The 18029-nt window shown below is 44.0% G+C and overlaps 1 protein-coding gene across 7 annotated transcripts in view; it reads left to right on the top strand.

The window, feature by feature from the left end:
- Positions 1–18029, top strand: part of TENM4 (teneurin transmembrane protein 4) — a 1563774-nt gene that overhangs the window by 1527808 nt on the left and 17937 nt on the right. For all 7 annotated transcript variants that reach the window (XM_017735917.1, XM_017735920.1, XM_008634916.2 and 4 more), the window contains 3 exons: positions 5999–6171; positions 9683–9918; positions 16909–17205. In XM_017735917.1, coding sequence (XP_017591406.1) covers positions 5999–6171; positions 9683–9918; positions 16909–17205 — 706 coding nt within the window. The remainder of the gene's footprint in view (positions 1–5998; positions 6172–9682; positions 9919–16908; positions 17206–18029) is intronic.

Raw genomic sequence — 18029 nt, 5'->3', positions numbered from 1 at the left:
AATGGGTGGAAGGTAGGAGCCAGCTGGACTGAGCATGCAGGAGGACCTTGAATGACTTCCCAGTGACCCCCAGGGCTCAGCAGAGGTCCCACCCCAGCACCAGGAGCTTTTGATGCCAAAGCCAATGCCCTGGTCTGTGTGATTGTGATTTATCAAGTCATACACAGAGTTTTACAGGATTTGATGTAGTAGTTCAGTGGTTCAAATGAGGGTCTTGTTCTACTCCTGCAGCAGACTGGATTATGAGAAACACCTTTGGCTTTTGTCCTCCCTCCTCTTTTAGCAAGATTTCTTGGTTCCACTTGTTCCATAATTTCTACATGATAAAATGATGAGATTCTCATCATTGTTCCTCTGACAAAGTTGCAGTGAAACTCCAGTAAGTGCTGTGATAAAATAGCAGCTCTCCAGTACCCTCACTAAGCTGTGAGGTCACATTTTGAGCCATTGGCCTGCCCTGAAATGAATGCCTGATAGCAAAGTTTAGTTGGGAACCGAGGGAATTACAAGTATCATAAAAGCTAGAAAGAGATCTTCCTCTTCTTTTTTGGGCAGTCAGAAAATTCAGTAGACTGTGACCACAACCTGGCCTTTGGTCATTAGGGAGAGGACTTGCCTTCATGCATTTTTGAGTATTATCAGTTTGTCTGTTATAGATTTATTTTTAATGTCGTGTTTAATGTTGTTTGAAAAATTGGGATGAGACGAGCTTGTTAAGAGGCGCTGGGTGCACGTTGGTATAATCACATGCAAAATATAGTTTGCAAGGTCCATTTAGACTCTTTGGTACTAAATGCAATATTATTATAGTGAATTTTTTCTGATCTATTTGACTTGTAGTTTTAAAAGGCTGATGAAATGTGATGAAGCTAAAATGAGGAAACACAGAGACTCAGGCAAGAAATTGATTTCTGAATAGATGGTACTTAGGATGCTCTTTAATTCCCAAGGTCCAGGTCTCTACACAATGGTAATGTGATAAATGAAAGCTCTGAATGTTTACAAGCCAACAATTAGACCTCATAAGCACCAAATACCATTTTAATTCTGTGCATTGAACCTTAGCTAAATACGTTTCCAATTGGGAATGGATGGCAACGGCTTCCTTTGCTGGCCTAATAATTGCCACTGTAATTGTAAGTGCTGAGGCTTTGCAGCAGGTTTGAATGGGAGGCAGCAGCTGTGTTAGCAGGTGATGGATTCATTGCTCCGAGTGGCTGCTGTGTGCACTCCCATGCTTCAGTATTTCCTTAATGCTGGGGCTTTCAGAGCATTTGGAGAACACAGAAGTCTTAGGCTGTGATGAAAACTGGCCCAGCCCTAAATCCCGATGCTGTGGAAACAGGCTGGGCAGCTTAGCTGCAAAATGAGGTGACTAGGAGAGATTTATATTACTGCAAATACCAGGGTACACCTGCAGCTACATAAGAGCCAGTTGCTTGGCCTTCCTCTCCAAGCTGAGGTGTGCCCTGTAAGGGCCTTTATAGGGCTGAAAGCAGAGGTGGAAGGAACTGGCTCATTTAACTCGTTAAGCATATTATCTGCTTGGGATGGGCAAGTCTTCACATCCCTGGGAGACTCTGGGTATGTGATAGATGACATCAGGTATGTGTTGTGTGAGCTAGATTGGGGTAAAGAGGGGAAATGCTCCAGTTCTGAGTAAAAACAGAAAAGAGAAAAGGAACTGCTTGTCAAGTGTGTTACACTGAGTGTGTTCATACTAACAGGCTTCCCACACCTCTGTTTGCTTTGCCACCACAGGGCTACAAGGAGCTTTAGTCGGGATGTGAGCATTTTACACTTCATCTGCCACCAATTAAAAATAATAATAAAAATGGGAACGGTCTAATTATCCTACCTTCTTGCTTTTCTGCCTTTGTAAGGCAGGACCTCCTTGCAGCTGCAAAGCAGTGAGCTGTCGCCCCCAAAGCCAGTCCTCGGCAGGTCCCTGTCTGCCTGCTGGGCAGGGAGAGGTGCAGCAGCTCTTGCACATGCAGAAAACACAGATGGTCCTAGTTCCTTCTGAAGGAGGTTAATGGGGTGACTAAGGATGTGCCAAAAGTCTAATATACTTGTACAGACATCTTAAACCAGTTCCAGCAGACCATTCCAGATTGTTTTGGCCCAAAAAGGAGCCTTGCTTCTCAGGATCCCATGTCCCAAATGGAAGTCCGTGCTCTTAGATTAAGTACTGTGAGTTTTGTACAGCTGTAAAAATGTAACTGTATAAATTAAGTGTATTGTACTTAGCCATTTTGACTTTACAAGAAAAATGTGTGCACAGAGGTCTAGGCATCATCACCCTCTTTCATACTCTTTTTTTCCCTGCCATTTTAACCTAATTTGCACATGCAGAGGTTACTGGCTGATTTCTCCAGTTGCATATTTGCAAATATTACTTGTATTTGCCCAGCAGAGGTGGAGAACCATTTGTAAGGGTGCTAGAAGCTTGAGGTCCAGGAATATTATAAAAATATTATTAAAAAGGCACTACATAAATACTATATAAAATAATATTTATTTTACACTACATGATATTATATAAAAAGGTGCTACTTGCTTTTTAATAAGGGCATGCAGTGTTAAGACAAAGGGAAATGGCTTTAAACTGAATGAGGATAGGTTTTAGAGTAGATGATAGGAAAAAATTCTTTACTGTGAGGGTGGTGAGGCACTGGCACAGGTTGTCCAGAGGAGATATGGCTGCCCCATCCCTGGATGTGTTCAAGGCTGGGTTGGATGGAGCTCTGAGCAATGTGATCTTGTGGAAGGTGTCCTGGCCCTTCACCCATGGTGAGGTGGGTGAAACAAGATGATCTGTAAGGCCCCTTTCATCCCAAACCATTCTGTTTCTGTGATTTGATGAATATAAGAGGTTGGCTGTCTGCTGCTGCTGGGGGCTGTTAAACTGAGTATCCACAGGGTTTTGAGGCTCTCTTTGGAGCACATAAGTAGGACTTGCATGGAATATAGGTTTTGTGCTGATTCTCAGCATTCTGTGAGTGCCATTCAATTAGGATAAAAAGCTGTGATTCACAGGACATTGACTCAGCATTTATCCCATGAACAAGCCCTCTGCCTGCATCCTGGCTTTTGCACTGATTTCCCTAATCTGCAGACCTGCTTCCTTTCATACTTCTGTTACACCAAACTCACCCCTTAAACTTCAGTGCAACACATCTAGATTTGTGACATTATTTTTAGGAGGTGAATCAGGCTTTTAGGAGCAGCTCATTTTTAAAATCTAAGTGAAGCAATAGAAGTAAATCCCTCACAGCTACTAATCCACCAAATCAGAGGTGCCAAATTCAGATTCATCTTACTGAAATTTCAGAACATTTGCAAACTTGATTCTACCCTTACAGTTCAGACTGGTTTTAATATGCAGAACTGCTGATGTTGCGGTAGAAGGAATTTGGGATGTTACACAACATACCTTCAGTGATAACAATGTTTTCTCTGCTCAGGGGAGAGATTGAATCATGTCCCTTGTGTCCTGTCTCAGCAGATGGAGTAAAGAGACTGCCTGTGATGTTTTCTGTTTAAGATTCACATGCTGGTTTAGGAGGAGTAGTGCAGGTGACTGGAGACAGTACAAGCAAAACATATTTGTCTCAGTGCAAACAGGGCAGCCACAAATCTGGAGTAAATTGTTTGGTACTGAGAGCACTTTAGTTCTGGCTCTTGCATGGAGATGCGGCTCAGATCCAGGCTGTGTGCTGCTAGCTGCTTGGAAAAGCTTTAACTGATCTCTGCCAAGCTCCTGCAATCCAGTCCTGTTTTCATCCTTATTTTGTTTTTTTTTTCTTCTTCCCTTTCCATTTTACAAGTGGCTGATTGATTGCCAGGATCTTGGAAGGAAAGGGCAAGGCTTGGATAATCCATGACTGATAGGCTGACTGTGGAGGGCAAATGCTTTCTTCTATCTCACTACTTCCCATTCTGCCCAGTGGGCAAGAAAAGCCTCACCTGATGGTGTCTCCAAACCTGAGGGCTGGAGGAGATTTGCAATGAGGTCACCCATTTAGACACTATAAGCTAAATATTAAACTTGGGCAAAAATCATCTTTTCAACCAGCCCTGCCACCATATTTCAGAGATCAAGTACCAGCACTGTGTTTGAATCTGGGAAAATGTGAGTAGGAGACAATGGTTTTTTTCTGTATAGTGCAGAGCCAGTCCAGTGACTGCTCATGGGTCTCTCATGGGTTGCAGTTCAAGAGTACTTTGTTATCTCCTCTCCTCTCCTCTCCTCTCTTCTCCTCTCCTCTCCTAATGTTTTTGTTTGGTTCCTGGGTTTTGTTATTAGATGGGGTGTATTTTCTTATTCCCCAGCTCAGAGTAGTCCCAAAGAGAAGCATCAAGAGCTCCTCAACCATCTGCTTCATCCAAGGTCTGATCATCTGTATCCAGATTCTCTCTAAGACATTTCTCTAACTTATTCTTAAAAGAGTTGGGCAGTGGGGTTTCCAGTACTCCATCTGTTCCTCTGCTTGGAGCAACCATGGGCCTTGAAAATGTTCTACAGCTTATAACCTGAATTTTCATTGTTTCTCTTTACTTTCTGTCACATCCTCAGTAGATATGATAAGCAATTTATTATAACCCTCTTCAGAACACCCAGGGTTAGGGTGGCATCTTCCCACTTCCTTGTTTCCCCTTTTCTGAATGAACTCTTTTATTTTGGCTTTGCCTCTTATATCATGTTTTCTTTTTACGTTAGTTTGTCATTCTGAGGAATGGTGCCCTTCACTGGACACTGCATTCCATCAAAGGCTCACCACTGGGTAGCACAGGAGAACAAGACCTCTCTGCTCACCCACCATTTACTTTGCATCCCCGAGTGATGCCTTTTCATAGTATGATCTACTTAGCTTTCATATAAATCATTCTTTAAAAAGTTGTGGGCAGGACTTGAAAAAAGTCGAACATTTATCACTGATTCATTTGCTGGAATTTTTGTTTTTCCCTAACTATTTAAATGTCCCTTCCCTGAAGGTCCATCTCATCAGAAGGTCCAACAGCCCTCCAGAGATTAGCCAGTAGAGCTCCCTATTGCTCTCCATTTCAAATACAGTAACCTCACTGCAAAGGTCCCTTGCCAGCCTTCTGGGTCTGTGACCCTTTTTGTAATGCTACAAATGGAAGACACAGTGGTGTGTTTGCTCTCTTAACTCAGGAGGCCTCTAAACACAAGTGTCTGCTTCTCTTTTTATCAAAAAATAATTCCCCCAGCTTGTTAACTGCTGTGGGACCTGCATGTATGAAGCTTATTTCACCTGGGCCCTGGTACATAGCTGTCCACATCACAGAAACCTTCCCAGATGGTGCTTATGTTGATTCCCCATTGGAAAAGCCAAGGACACAGCAGGGGTGAAAACTGGTCTGCTTTTTTACACTTTTAAATCGGTCCTTCCAGATGGTCCTAGGAACAGTAAAAGGTAGACATGGGGGTTCAGCTGTGCTCAGGACTCTATACCATGTTCACAAAGGACAATTCTCTACCTGATATGGCCTGTCTGGTCCTAGCTGCTACCTTAATATTTGGCTTTTTAAAATTAGATAGAAAAAAAAAAAATAAATAAATTGCTGAGCTCAGGACACAACCAGACAAAACAGTTGGTGGCCTTCAGAAACTCCTAGTTCTGCTAGACAGGATGCACAAGCCAGTGCTTTTCTGTAAATCACAGCATAGTAGATGGGAAACAAAGTTACTCTTGTAAACAAGAAGCATAGTGCAGGTGAGAAGTATTGGAAAAATATTGTTAAAATACAGGTTAATACATATTTGGTCATTTTCTATTCTTTGCTTCATTTTCTTCAGCTAAAAGCTGTGATTTTCTTCTCATGAGGCCAAAAATAGTCAAGACTGTCTGACAGAGTGACAGTGCATTTTTCTCTGTGAAAAATCTGGATGATGACTTGAAAAATTGGTCTCTGCTTTATAGGATGAATCCTCCTCTGTTGATGCTGTTGACTTCACTCCATCCTCTTTCAGATATGACAGCTTTGGCCGCCTGACCAACGTGACCTTCCCTACTGGCCAAGTGAGCAGCTTCCGCAGCGATACCGACAGCTCTGTGCATGTCCAGGTGGAAACCTCCAGCAAGGATGATGTTACAATAACAACCAATTTGTCAGCATCAGGGGCCTTCTACACCCTGCTCCAAGGTGAGTTGGGCCAGCATCCCTCTCCTGACCAAGCTGCACATAATGGATTACCCATCAGGAAACAGGCGTTGTCTTGATAATCCAGCACCAAAAATCACTCGGCTTCTCAGTGCCCCGGAGCTCCCCACGTGCTGGTACAGACACACACCTCCTTAGCCACATTCCCTAGCACAGTGGCTGCTCTGCAGCTGCTTTTCTGCTCCGTTCCCAGCCAGTCCCCTTGCTGTGCAGGCTCGTGCAGTACAGTCCTCCATCATCATTACCATTATTTTTGTAACTAAAAGGTTGCATAAATCATGCCCCACTTCCAGCCAACCCCTTGGCTTCAGTCTCTTAATGGCTTCTGACTTAACAGTTGCTCTCCTCCTGGAACAGGCGTCCAGCTGGTTGCTGGGGATCATATTCTTTGTTCGCTGGCTTTTCAAACATTTGCAAGGAAGCATCCAGTAAAATGAACATCCCTGTCCCCAAAAGGTCTGCGTTTGAGCTAAGGGGTAGTGTGGAGAGGCACATAGGAGGAAGGAGAAGTGGACAGCTGGGGTAGGACTGGTGGGACCAGTTTGTGGCTGAGGGAAAAGAGCACAATTGTGCCTGTGTAGGAAGGTGGGAAGCAGAAGACTGATTAAGTGGAGGAAAAGGAGATGAAGTGGGAAATAAAAGAGGGGTAAATAGCAGGGGAGCACTGTGCTGACATACTGGTAGTGGCAGAACCTGTACTGCATGAACAGTGCCAGCCTGGATCTGCAGTTCTGGATCTCCAGTTCTGGATCTCCAGATCTTCCAGTTCTGAAAGCTGAAGCCTCATTAGGATCAGGATGAGCTATCACACCTGTTCCCTGGGGCTTGGGGAAGGGGAAGGAACTTTCAGACTCTGCTTTCTTTACTCCCCAGATCTCATTCACTCTGTCTGTGCCTGATGACAACGGAGTGTCAAACATCTTTTCTCCTTGTGAGGAACAAACTGCTCCAAGTTGGACAAGCATGTTCCAGAGTGACATTTGTTCCCACATCTCTGGGATACACATTTCCCTCCCCCTCCGTATAATATCAACCTTTCCTAAAAGAAAGTGCCTGCTATGCCTGAAACACTGCTTTTCCTCCTTCTGGAGAGGGCAGCTGAGAGAGTTCCAGCCCCCTCAAGCTGTCCCCATATTCCTGTGGGGAAACACCGTGACTTTCTTACTCTTTACTTGAGCCTGTAAGACAGATGCAACCTACCCCACCCCATCTCATTCACTCACATTAAGATGTGTGGCAACTGCACAGACATGAGGTTGGCTTCACCTCAAGAGCCTAACTAAGCAATAGAGCCCACTGTTGGGGGCCCTTTAGTGACAAAATTGACTGTGGTGTGAGTTATACACTCAGCGCTGAAGGCGCAGTTACATAATGGTGCCACAATCAATTCTGTCATTGTCCTGCCCTCTGGCACAGGGACATTCTGGCCATTAGGACATGCAGAATTACAAACAGCTTAAACATCTTCAGAAGTATAAAATTATGAAGCTGTTTGGATCTGAAGAAGCTCACTTAAAACAAAGATCTGGATAACATTGCAGAAGAGGTGGCTTGGTGAACCAAATTCTTGGTGAACCTTTCAGGAAGCCTGGGTCACACTGTGAACAGGTGAGATCTGAGAAGGCATTTTCAGAAGATTGCAAATTCCTGTAAGATGGATTTAGGAGCTTCTACAACAGGCACAACAACACTCCAGTGGGATTTTGTCTTCTGGACTAATGACAAAGTGAGCATTTGTTCAATGCCAAAGTAGGGCAGTAGTGCCCTGGAGCCAAAGCAGCCTAAAATACTGCATCCAACAGCCCATGGACTTCATGTAGCCCTTGAGAAATGCCTTCCAGAGCCAGGGAAGAGTCTTCTCTTGGGAGAATGTTGAAAGTAGAGGATTTGCATTCCCCACACTGTACCACAGCACTGGTGACAATAACCCTTCTGTGGTGCTTATGTAACACAAAGGGAACATCACATCTGATTAATTTCATGTAAACCTTCAAGCTTTCCTCTGCTTCCTGGTGAAGGATAAAAGAGGGAGGAATATATTCACTGTTCAGTGATATTTCACTGATTTGATTTAAAGCACATCCCCTAATACTTTAGCATCAAACCAGGCATCTAAGAAAGGTGTGGCAGCCAACTGACTGGCCCCTCTCTCCATTTGCACACTCAAGCATGGAGGGGGTTTGATCTGGCTGTGTCAAAGACCATCAGCTTACATACTCAGTGGTAGAGCTAAAATGCTCAGATCTGCATTGTGGATCACTGCTGTACGTCTTTGGCAAAATCCCGTGCCCCGGCAGTTTCACTATCACTACTGTGTAAAGTTGAGTGGTGGTTCTGCTGAGGTCTCTGTGGCAGAACTCCAGCTGGCTACCACAGGAGCAGGATGAGACCCACATAAAAAAGGACCAGTTTTATTAAACTATGCTCTTTGCTAATCTATTTCTTGGGGACAAGAAATGATAATTTCACTGTGATCTTGTTTGCTGCTGAACTATGGCAGAGCAGCTAGTGAGCAAAACCCAGCTTGCTTCAGAAAAGAAAAACACTTAATGGGAATTTTCAGTGGGTGCTTTTATTCACAATTAAGAGTTTATGGCAGCCTGGGAGACAGAAATTGTGATATTTTCCAGCTTTTGAGGAGCTTCAGAAAAGGCAGTGTTTGTATAATATGTTTTTAAAGCCATTCTGCACTGAGTAAGTCTCATGGTTTCTTACCCTTCATGAGCTACTCTTTGCAGAGATAAATGCCAGCTGGCGATTCAAAGAATGGGCTTTCAGCCTGCCTGATTCCTGAAGAATGTAGAAGAGAGATTGCTTTATGTTCAATTCCTGATACTGTTCATTCCCAAATGCTGGCCTCAAAATCTGATCTTTCAAGAGCTAGTGGAGGCCAGATGTATGAAGACGTGTGGGAGCTTAATGCCTCTGCTTTCTCTCCAAACATGAGGACTTCGGTTGCCTCCTGAAAGCTTTCTCAAGGGAAAGGATTTGGCTGTTGTTTGGGGAACTGGTTAGCATTAACTTTCTGTGCAATTTCCTGTCACTTGTAATACAGTGAATGAGCTGAGGAAAGTAGGTGGCCCCACTTTCTCATATATTGTTGTGAAATTAGAATCTTTAGGATATAAAAGCGTGGAAAGTTTTCGGTCAAACTGATTTAAAACAAATATCTCACCACACAGTGTTTCAGCCTAGAGGAAGAGGTTTGAACTTGCGTCCTTTGGTAAGGTATTACACAGTTTTTTCACTTTTGTAACCTGTGTAAGACTTTCTACAAGAATTTGAGGTGCAGAACCTCGTCGGAATGAAAAAGCAATTGTCCATATTTACTTTCCCTGATGAAACTCATGTTTTGCTCCCATTGAGTGGGACAGGTGAATAACAGAGTGCATTTGGTTACAACCATCCGAAATGCTGATGCAGCAGCCTCCTAGGTGAGGGGGCAAATGAAGAGCTGGAGCTGTATCAGCAAAGATCTCTTTTCTGTCTTCAGACCAAGTCCGAAACAGCTACTACATCGGTGCTGACGGCTCCCTCAGACTGATGCTTGCCAACGGCATGGAGGTGGCCCTGCAGACTGAGCCACATCTGCTGGCTGGCACTGTCAACCCCACAGTGGGGAAGAGGAATGTCACCCTGCCCATCGACAACGGCCTCAATCTCGTGGAGTGGAGGCAGAGGAAGGAGCAAGCAAGAGGGCAGGTCACCGTCTTTGGACGTCGGCTGAGGGTAAGTAAGAACCACAAGCACTTTTGGGTTATGCTTCCCATCTCATCAGTCCCCAGTCTCGTGGCAGAAAAGGATGGGTATGATTTGTATTGCCTGCAGTAGGGATGGAGCTGCAGGACAGAGCACTGGCTGTTCACCCTCAGTGACACAGCCTTTATGACTGGAGTATATCATTATGTCTCCTTATGTGTTGATGTTCCTGGAGCCATCAGAGGTGGTACTGCTGATCTCCCTACCAGTCCTCTGCATCACTGGGAATGCATGACCTCCCATCAAACACTGCAGGTTTAACCATCAGACTGTTTAAGGAAGCAAGGGACAGTCATAACTGTAAAATACCACACAAATTAGTGCAGGTGTTTTCTACCTGTGCTGCTGGCAGTGATAGAGCAGAGCACTGAAAGCCTTCTAAGGCTCAGGACAGGCTGAGAGAGCTAGAGTTGTTTAGCCTGAAGAAAAGAAGGCTCCAGGGACACCTTAGAGCACCTTCCATTACCTAAAGGGGCTCCAAGAGAGACTTACGACAAGGGCATGGAATCATAGGGCAAAGGGGGATGACTTCAAATTGAAAAAGGGAAGGTTTGGGTTAGATATTAGGAAGAAATTCTTTACTATGAGGGTGGTGAGGGACTGGCACAGGCCACCCAGGCATGATGTGGCTGCCCCATCCCTGGAAGTGTTCAAGGCCAGGTTGGATGGAGCTTTGAGCAACCTGGTCTAGTGGAAGGTGTCCCTGCCCATGACAGGGGGGTCGGACCTAGAAGATCTTTAAGGTCAAAGCATTCAGTGATTCTATGAATACTGTTCATTGGGAAACCTCAGAAAAAACTCTGGATTCCTGAAATTGCTAGTCTGTTGAACCTGTTGAAGAACTGGGCTTGCAAGGCATTGCACCATAATTGCTATTGTTCCCTGAAGTGTTAAAAGCAGCTTCAGCCTGACAGTACTCTCCCTCCAGGAGTGCCCAGACCTTTCTGTGCTTGAGACTGATGTGTTTTGAAAACATTGTTCCGCACAATGCATCTCATACTTGTCAGGGCTGTTTAAAGATCTTGCCCAATAAGCTGCAATTCATCTGCTAACTGCTGGCAAAGCTGGGAACTTGTAATAGCAAGTCCTGTGCACTCACCCTGTACCTTGCTGGTCTCAGAGTCACAGACTGATGAACGGTTCCTGGGAAGGTGCTCAGCACCTGGCAAATTCAGACCCTCTGAGAAAAATGCTTAGTGCTGTCTAATACCACCACAGCAAAAGGACTGCAGCTACTTATTCACACTTAAGCTTGGCAGTAAATATCAATGCTCTGGTTTCAGGATATGTGTTTCCCAGTCCTTGCTCTTCACCTCTCCCTATTCCCTGCTGCATGACCCCTGCCATTTCGGTGTGATTTCTCCTGTCTCTCCTCACTCACACTTGTCAAGTATTTCTCTTCAATCTCTCCACCCCAGCCTCTGTTCTTTTCCCCCTGTGTTGATAGCCTCATATTTTGTTACCAGGAGAAAAAAATGCAAACAGTAATGAAAGCTGAAACTGCTCTTTCAGTGTGAACTGCTGTATATCCGCAGATCAATTGTCATCACCCTTTTCTGTTGGGTTTGTCTTGGGGGGTTTATTTTATTTTATTTCATTTCATTTTAATAACTGATGAAATTATCAGACAGGTCTTTTTCTGAAAAGAGAGGGCCTTCTGAAATCTGCAGCTGGGTCATAGCTATTTAGTGTTCAAAACAGCTTCCATTCATTTAGCCACAGCTCAGCTGCCCATATCAGTTTTATCTTCCAAAATTTTTGCAGTAGATTCTATAGGAGAAAGGTTCATGAAGGATGTCTGGACTTCAGGCAGCTCTCTTGAAAGCTGTTTATTGCATAGGTGAAGTTACAGCATTTCAGGGAGTGGGTATCCAGAGCCAGCCCTACAGCTGCCAGCTCCAGCTGTAGGCACACCTGAAGCCACTTTCTGTTCAAGTTACAAAGCATTATATACCTTTCTTTGCTGAGTATCTTAATACATAACAACCAATAAGCACCATACACAATACCTTTACATTTGCCTATAGCCTATCATAACTACTACCATTACCATATTATAGGCATTATTATCCAATCACAAGAGTAAGTAAGTTACAATTTAAGCTTACAGTGGAAAATTCTCAGACCTCTCTTCTTCTTGCTACATCAACATTTCTTGTTTGCCTGCAATAGCTCTTTTTGGTAAAAACATGTTTTCTATTTACTTATGCTTTTCTTGAGACTTATTTACTTGGTGAAAAACATGTCTTTGTTTGTAGTCATATACCTTTGTCCTAATCATAAAAATCCCCTTCCAACTCATCTCCAACCTTTGCCTTCTCAGTTATTCAGTGGTCAGTGTTTCAGCAAAACATCCTTTATACCAAAACTTGCTTTCATTTCTATCTCATCCTCAGTTTCTACAGAGATCTTTCTGCCAAGCCTACATATCTGTGAAACTTTCTTACCAGACTTTCATCCTCTCCAACAGATTCAAACACAGAACATGTCTGTGTTTTATATTGTACTGCAGTTGGAAAAACACTTGCAAAATGAATTCTCAGGCTGGTTGCTGGTATCCCTATAAATCTGCCAGCATTTATTCACATTTTGAGCCTATCAGGGCCCTTCTAGTGAAGCAGAAGTGCATCTTACATGGTCGAAGGACTCAGTTATGGCTCTGTTCAGGAGTTCAAAGTAGTTGAGGGTGTACAAGATGTTTTAAGCTGTGTGTCTGCGAGCATAGCAGCATCTGCACCCCTTGTACAAAAGCCTGCAAGGTGCTAATTGCCTCCCTGGGGATTGCGCAACATTTAACATATTCTCTGTGTGATGTTCCCCTCTTCCCTCACTCCAGTAATTACTGCTTTCCCTGGCAGGAGAGAAACTTAGGAAAGTTACGTTCAACATGGTTTTGTTCAGTTTGGGAAACGTTACCATTTTCTGCTATATGTGACTAAGTTACTACTTTCCCCTCACCCCGCTGCTCACATGAGACAGTAGCAAAGACACGGTGCTCCATGGGGAAAGAACATCCCAAAGAGGCTTCAGCATCATTCCATGGAGCCTTTGAAGTGAGGACAACAGGATGTGGACACTGTAAATAGTGATCGTTTCGGATGTCATCACGTGGATCAACTTTTTATGAGTTGTGCCTCCTCCTCCCACGGTGTGCTTGGGGACTGGCAGCCTGTTGCCATGAGCTCAGCCAGCTCCCAGCACAATGAGCCAGTTTCACAGCTGCCTCCTTCACCCTCCCTAGGAAATAATACAATACACGGTTCCTTATTGCGTGGATAAGGCACACAGCAGGGACTTCTGCATGGACGAAGGCAAAGGGGAACAGCCCTCATACCTTTCTTCCTGTCCCACCAATGCTGACCTGGCTCTGTCCGTGGCCAGGCAGCTGTAAAGCAGCACAAATATGTTAAAGCAGCTATCCCCTTTCCCTTTTGCTATCCCACACACCCCATGAAAAGTTGTGATGCTCTATCCGCCCACCCAGCAGTGAGATACCTCTGCAAATTGGCTGGCTATGAATTCCACCCATCTCTAGCCAACAGCAGCAACAGACTCCATTTGCAGAGAGAGCATTAGGTAAAACCTGCTCCAAGGAACAGGGCTCTTTCCCTTTTTTTTTATTAAACAAACTTGAGTTTTTGAATGAAGAAGGGTGTAAAATGATCTCTGACAGTGGAGCAAATAGGACAGCAAAAAGAGACAGCTGCTGCCTCAGTTCCTTTATTTATTTAACCATGGCAACTGCTGTGATAAGTCACTTTGTTTTTCCCAAGACCTTGGCAGCAGGTTAATAGTGGCATCAAGATCTAGTATCCCAGACAATCCCCTGAACCAATGTGACCAAAAAGGGATATGGTGTTAACCATTCCTGGTGTGCTGACTTAATAAAGATGGTCCAGGATGATCTTCACAATTTCTTCAAGACACTGAGGTCTGGATATGGCCGCTCTGGTTTCAGCAATTCACTGGGGAAGTTCCTTTGTAGGCAGCCGTTCATCACATGGATGATGTTTTCTCCTGGAGTTCTCATTGCAGGAGTATTTTTTGCCCTCCTCTGCTGAACATTGCCAGGGTGTTTTCATGAGAATTCTCCCCTATTTTGTGCTCTTGTGTTCCCAGGGAAATCAGTGAATGTTGTTTAATTATCATTTAAGCTAACGGAGTGCCAAAGGAAGCATTGGAGAAATCAGAGATGGTAGTGTGTTTATGCTCTTTGTTTTTTGCAGAGGAAGCTAAGAGATTGAATAAAATACTGTGGAACATGAGTTTGGGGTTAAATTTAGTCTCTCACACATTTTAAAGGGGATATCAAATCCACTGCAAACTGTGGATTTAAATTTACCCTGCCTTGCTCCTGTGCTGATCACAAGCCTTGTCAAACACTCTGAGGGGCAAAACCTTTTTGCAGGAGGTTTTCAGACTCCATTCCAGGATAAGGTCTGGGATGGAGGATGGCACCTTACTTAGCTGCTCACCATAAAATACAGTTATTGGACTGCAGCCTGCAGCCCTGTCAGTTCTTCTGCAGAAAATTCTCTTCTATACAAGGCATGCCCTTGAACAAGGATGAAAAAGATTTAGACCCTGTTTAGAGGCTACTGGCAGGGTAGGGTTCCCTTTGCTCATCACCTTGAAGGGTGGCTGTTAGCACTGCAGCACTTCTCAGATAAAAGAGACAGTACACCAAGAGAGCAGAAGAAAAGAAAACATTAAAAAATAAAATACAGGAAAAAGGAGATTGGTTCCAACTAGTCACACAGACATTGCTTGCCAGAGCATAAGGAGGGTAGAACAATTTATGGCACCAGTCAGGGGATACAGACATTTGGACTGAGCTTAAGAGCTGTCTAGGGACCTGCTGTTTGGTCCTTCCAGCCCAGTGAATGGCACTGCTGCTAACATACTTCTCAGGAAGACCTCGTTCAGCCTGGATTCAGGGCTGTCCCAGCCCTGGAAGAGCTCTTTCCAGCTTTCTTGGCAAAGACCTGGAGCAGAAGAAGCTGCAGCTACCAGGATGGAGCTGCTCTGCAAATAGATGGGAGGTAGAGATGCTATTACTTCCTTCTTTGCTTTTTTTTGCAAGGAATTGCCATTCCTGTTTCTCTCTATATAGCAGCAAGCACCTAGGAGATACAAATTGCTATTAGTTACACATGTGCATCTGTACTTAGGGGTTTGATACCTTTTTAATTATTTTCCAGTTTCTCTGTTACAGTGGCTGATTTCTTCTCTCCCATTGCACATTTACACTCTATTTCACACATATTTAATTAGAGCATTGTCTACCTTTCTACAGAGTTTATTCCCTCAAGTCATACCTTTTACCATTGTTATTCATAAATTGAAAATCATTGTTGCACTTGCCTCCTCTCTTACATCATCCTCACACTTACACCATGGCAACAATTCCTTCTCTCCCCAGATCCTGAGATACCTTATTTGAATTCTGTCTTTCTGGTGTTCCCATTCTCTAGACTTCAGCACAGATGTCTGCCCATGCAAGATGAAGGCACTGCAGTGATTCAGCCTTTCCCTCTGCTGTTCTTCCAGGGCTGAGGAATCTCTCCTCTGTTGATTCAGCCCCATCCTTTCTCTTGCTGTTTAGCTCTCAGATACTCCCACATCCCTGAAAGTACAGTAGAAATTCAGTCATACATCCTTGGCCATGGAGCAACGGCCCAGCTCAAAGCTGGAAGGGGCTGAGAACAGTGCTCAGGTCACAGAATTATAGAATCAGATATCGTTCAAGTTGAAAAAGACCACTTAAGATCATCAAGTCCAACCATGCAAAGTCCTACAAGTCCCAACTAAAAGAAGCAGCACCACCGCGTTTACCACTAAACCATGTCCTCAAGTGCCATAGCTGCATGTTTTTGAACACTTGCAGTCAGGAGTGTCAGTGTTACCCAGAGCAGGATAGGGCAGTGTTTTTAACTTGATCTGAAAACATCATAGCAAGCAGAAAACTCTGGTTTACTGACTGTAGCTGAAGGGCTGCAAAGGGAACTGAAAACCGAGTCAGCTCTTTGGAGTTTGAGATTCATCCAAGAAGAATCGACACCCTTCCAGAAGAAAGACATTCACCAGCTGAAAGAGGTTTGGAAGTGGTGGGGTAGAGAAAGAGGTATCTTCACTGACAAGGTCATACTGGGAATACTGGTTTTCCTCCTTTCACTTTGCTGCTGTAGTGATGTGGCTTTGTAAGTCTCCTTGCACACGTGGCTAAACATGAGTTGTATTATCAGCTCCTTTTCATATTGCTGTGCACTGCAATCCCTGAGTCAAAATGTATTCCTGCTCTTACTTTTGAAGTAGATACCTTTGATCTTTGGAAATGTAGAGGCACTGGAGGTAAGCAGTGTATAATTATGCCACTCTGAATAACCCCAGGACAATGAAGTTAAAGCTCCAGCTCTTACAGTAAAGTTCCTGCTCTGTGTAACATCTACAGTGGTTAAAGCCTCCATATTTCATCTCAGGGGAAAGGCTTAACCTCCAATGCCTGCATTATATTCAATTAGCTCAGAGAAAAACGCTGATTTCCGCTATTATGGCACAACATCCATCTCTTCTACAAGTGCTTTTTGATATGCATGAAAGCAAAAGACTCTATATTCTAGGTTTGATAGATTATCTTGCAAATATTCCTTGCAACAAGTTGTCATTCTATGTTCTGTAGGTCACATTTGCTGTAGCAGTCCTAAACCTAGATTTGGGATATGGGCAATATTCCTTCACTGTGGTGATGTTTCAACAGTACCATTCTCTGCCTCTCTCCTCACTGAAGTCAATAAAAGCAATGTTAGGACAACTCTTTGCTTTAAAAATTGTGTCTCGTCCAGAGGCAATGAGCAGCTGGATGCTCTCCAGTGCGGTATAAAGAAGTATTTGGTGAAACCAGGCTAGTGTTCCTAACTTAAACTGTTTTCAGCTTCCTAATTCTCCATCTTTTTCCTGTAGGTTCACAACAGAAACCTGCTGTCCCTTGACTTTGATCGTGTGACAAGGACTGAGAAAATCTATGATGACCACCGCAAGTTCACGCTCCGCATCCTCTACGACCAGGCAGGGAGGCCCAGTCTCTGGTCACCCAGCAGCAGACTGAATGGGGTCAATGTCACCTATTCCCCAGGAGGACACATTGCAGGAATTCAGAGGGGCACAATGTCAGAAAGGATGGAGTATGATCAGTCTGGCAGAATTACATCCAGAATCTTCGCTGATGGTAAATCATGGAGCTACACCTACTTGGAGAAGGTAAGAATGCGCTTACCACTCAGAGATGGTGCATTTGAGGTACATGGGCTTTACTCCTTTGATGTCAGTACAGCTGCACTCCTTCACATCAGCTAATTGCTGGTCCTTATGGTCCAGTACTCCTCTTCTGTCCTGCTAAGGTGCACATACACCACAGAGCAGTTGAAAATTGTCTGTTTTTTCCCCAGTCATACTGAGAGCATGTGAACTGTGAAGCTTTGGCATGTGATTTTTTAAGCATAGTCTTGCTTTATTGAGTTAACTATTGATGCCTTAAGAGGTCACCTAAAAACGGAGACTAGACAGGAGTAAGGGAATAAAGGCAGATACTTATTTGAAAGGTCTTCAAAGGTACACCCTGGGGAGCCACAGGCTATTGCCAAGATGGACCCCAAGATGGATGACAAGTCACAAGTTCTTCACACTTTTATAGGTTTGGTTCATTTGCATATCAGGGTTAATTCTCCAATTAAAGCTTCAGTTTAATAATGAAATTCCCCTCAGCTTGCCCCCCTTTCAGAGGCTTTTGGTTTATACTTTCTGGGCCTAGGACGGTCTGAGTGTCCTTGGAGAGCAGGCCTGGAGAGGCTTTGTTATGTCTACCTAGCATGAGAGAGCAGAAATTAACAGGCTACAAGAAACTTCAGACTTACACACTAAGCAGTACCGAATTTGAAAAATATGAAAGTTAAAATCTAAGGCATCACTGTAATATAAAATATACTCAGGTAAAGTCATCAGAATGAACAGTAGGAATTTCCAGTAGGATTTTCCATGTGCAAACAAGCCATATAGGCTGACATTCTGCCTTCTCTGAGTGGCCC

Source organism: Corvus brachyrhynchos, unplaced genomic scaffold, assembly GCF_000691975.1.
Source record: "Corvus brachyrhynchos isolate BGI_N302 unplaced genomic scaffold, ASM69197v1 scaffold44, whole genome shotgun sequence".
In the NCBI taxonomy this organism is placed as follows: Eukaryota; Metazoa; Chordata; class Aves; order Passeriformes; family Corvidae; genus Corvus; species Corvus brachyrhynchos.
This window is presented reverse-complemented; position numbering and strand designations above follow the sequence as displayed.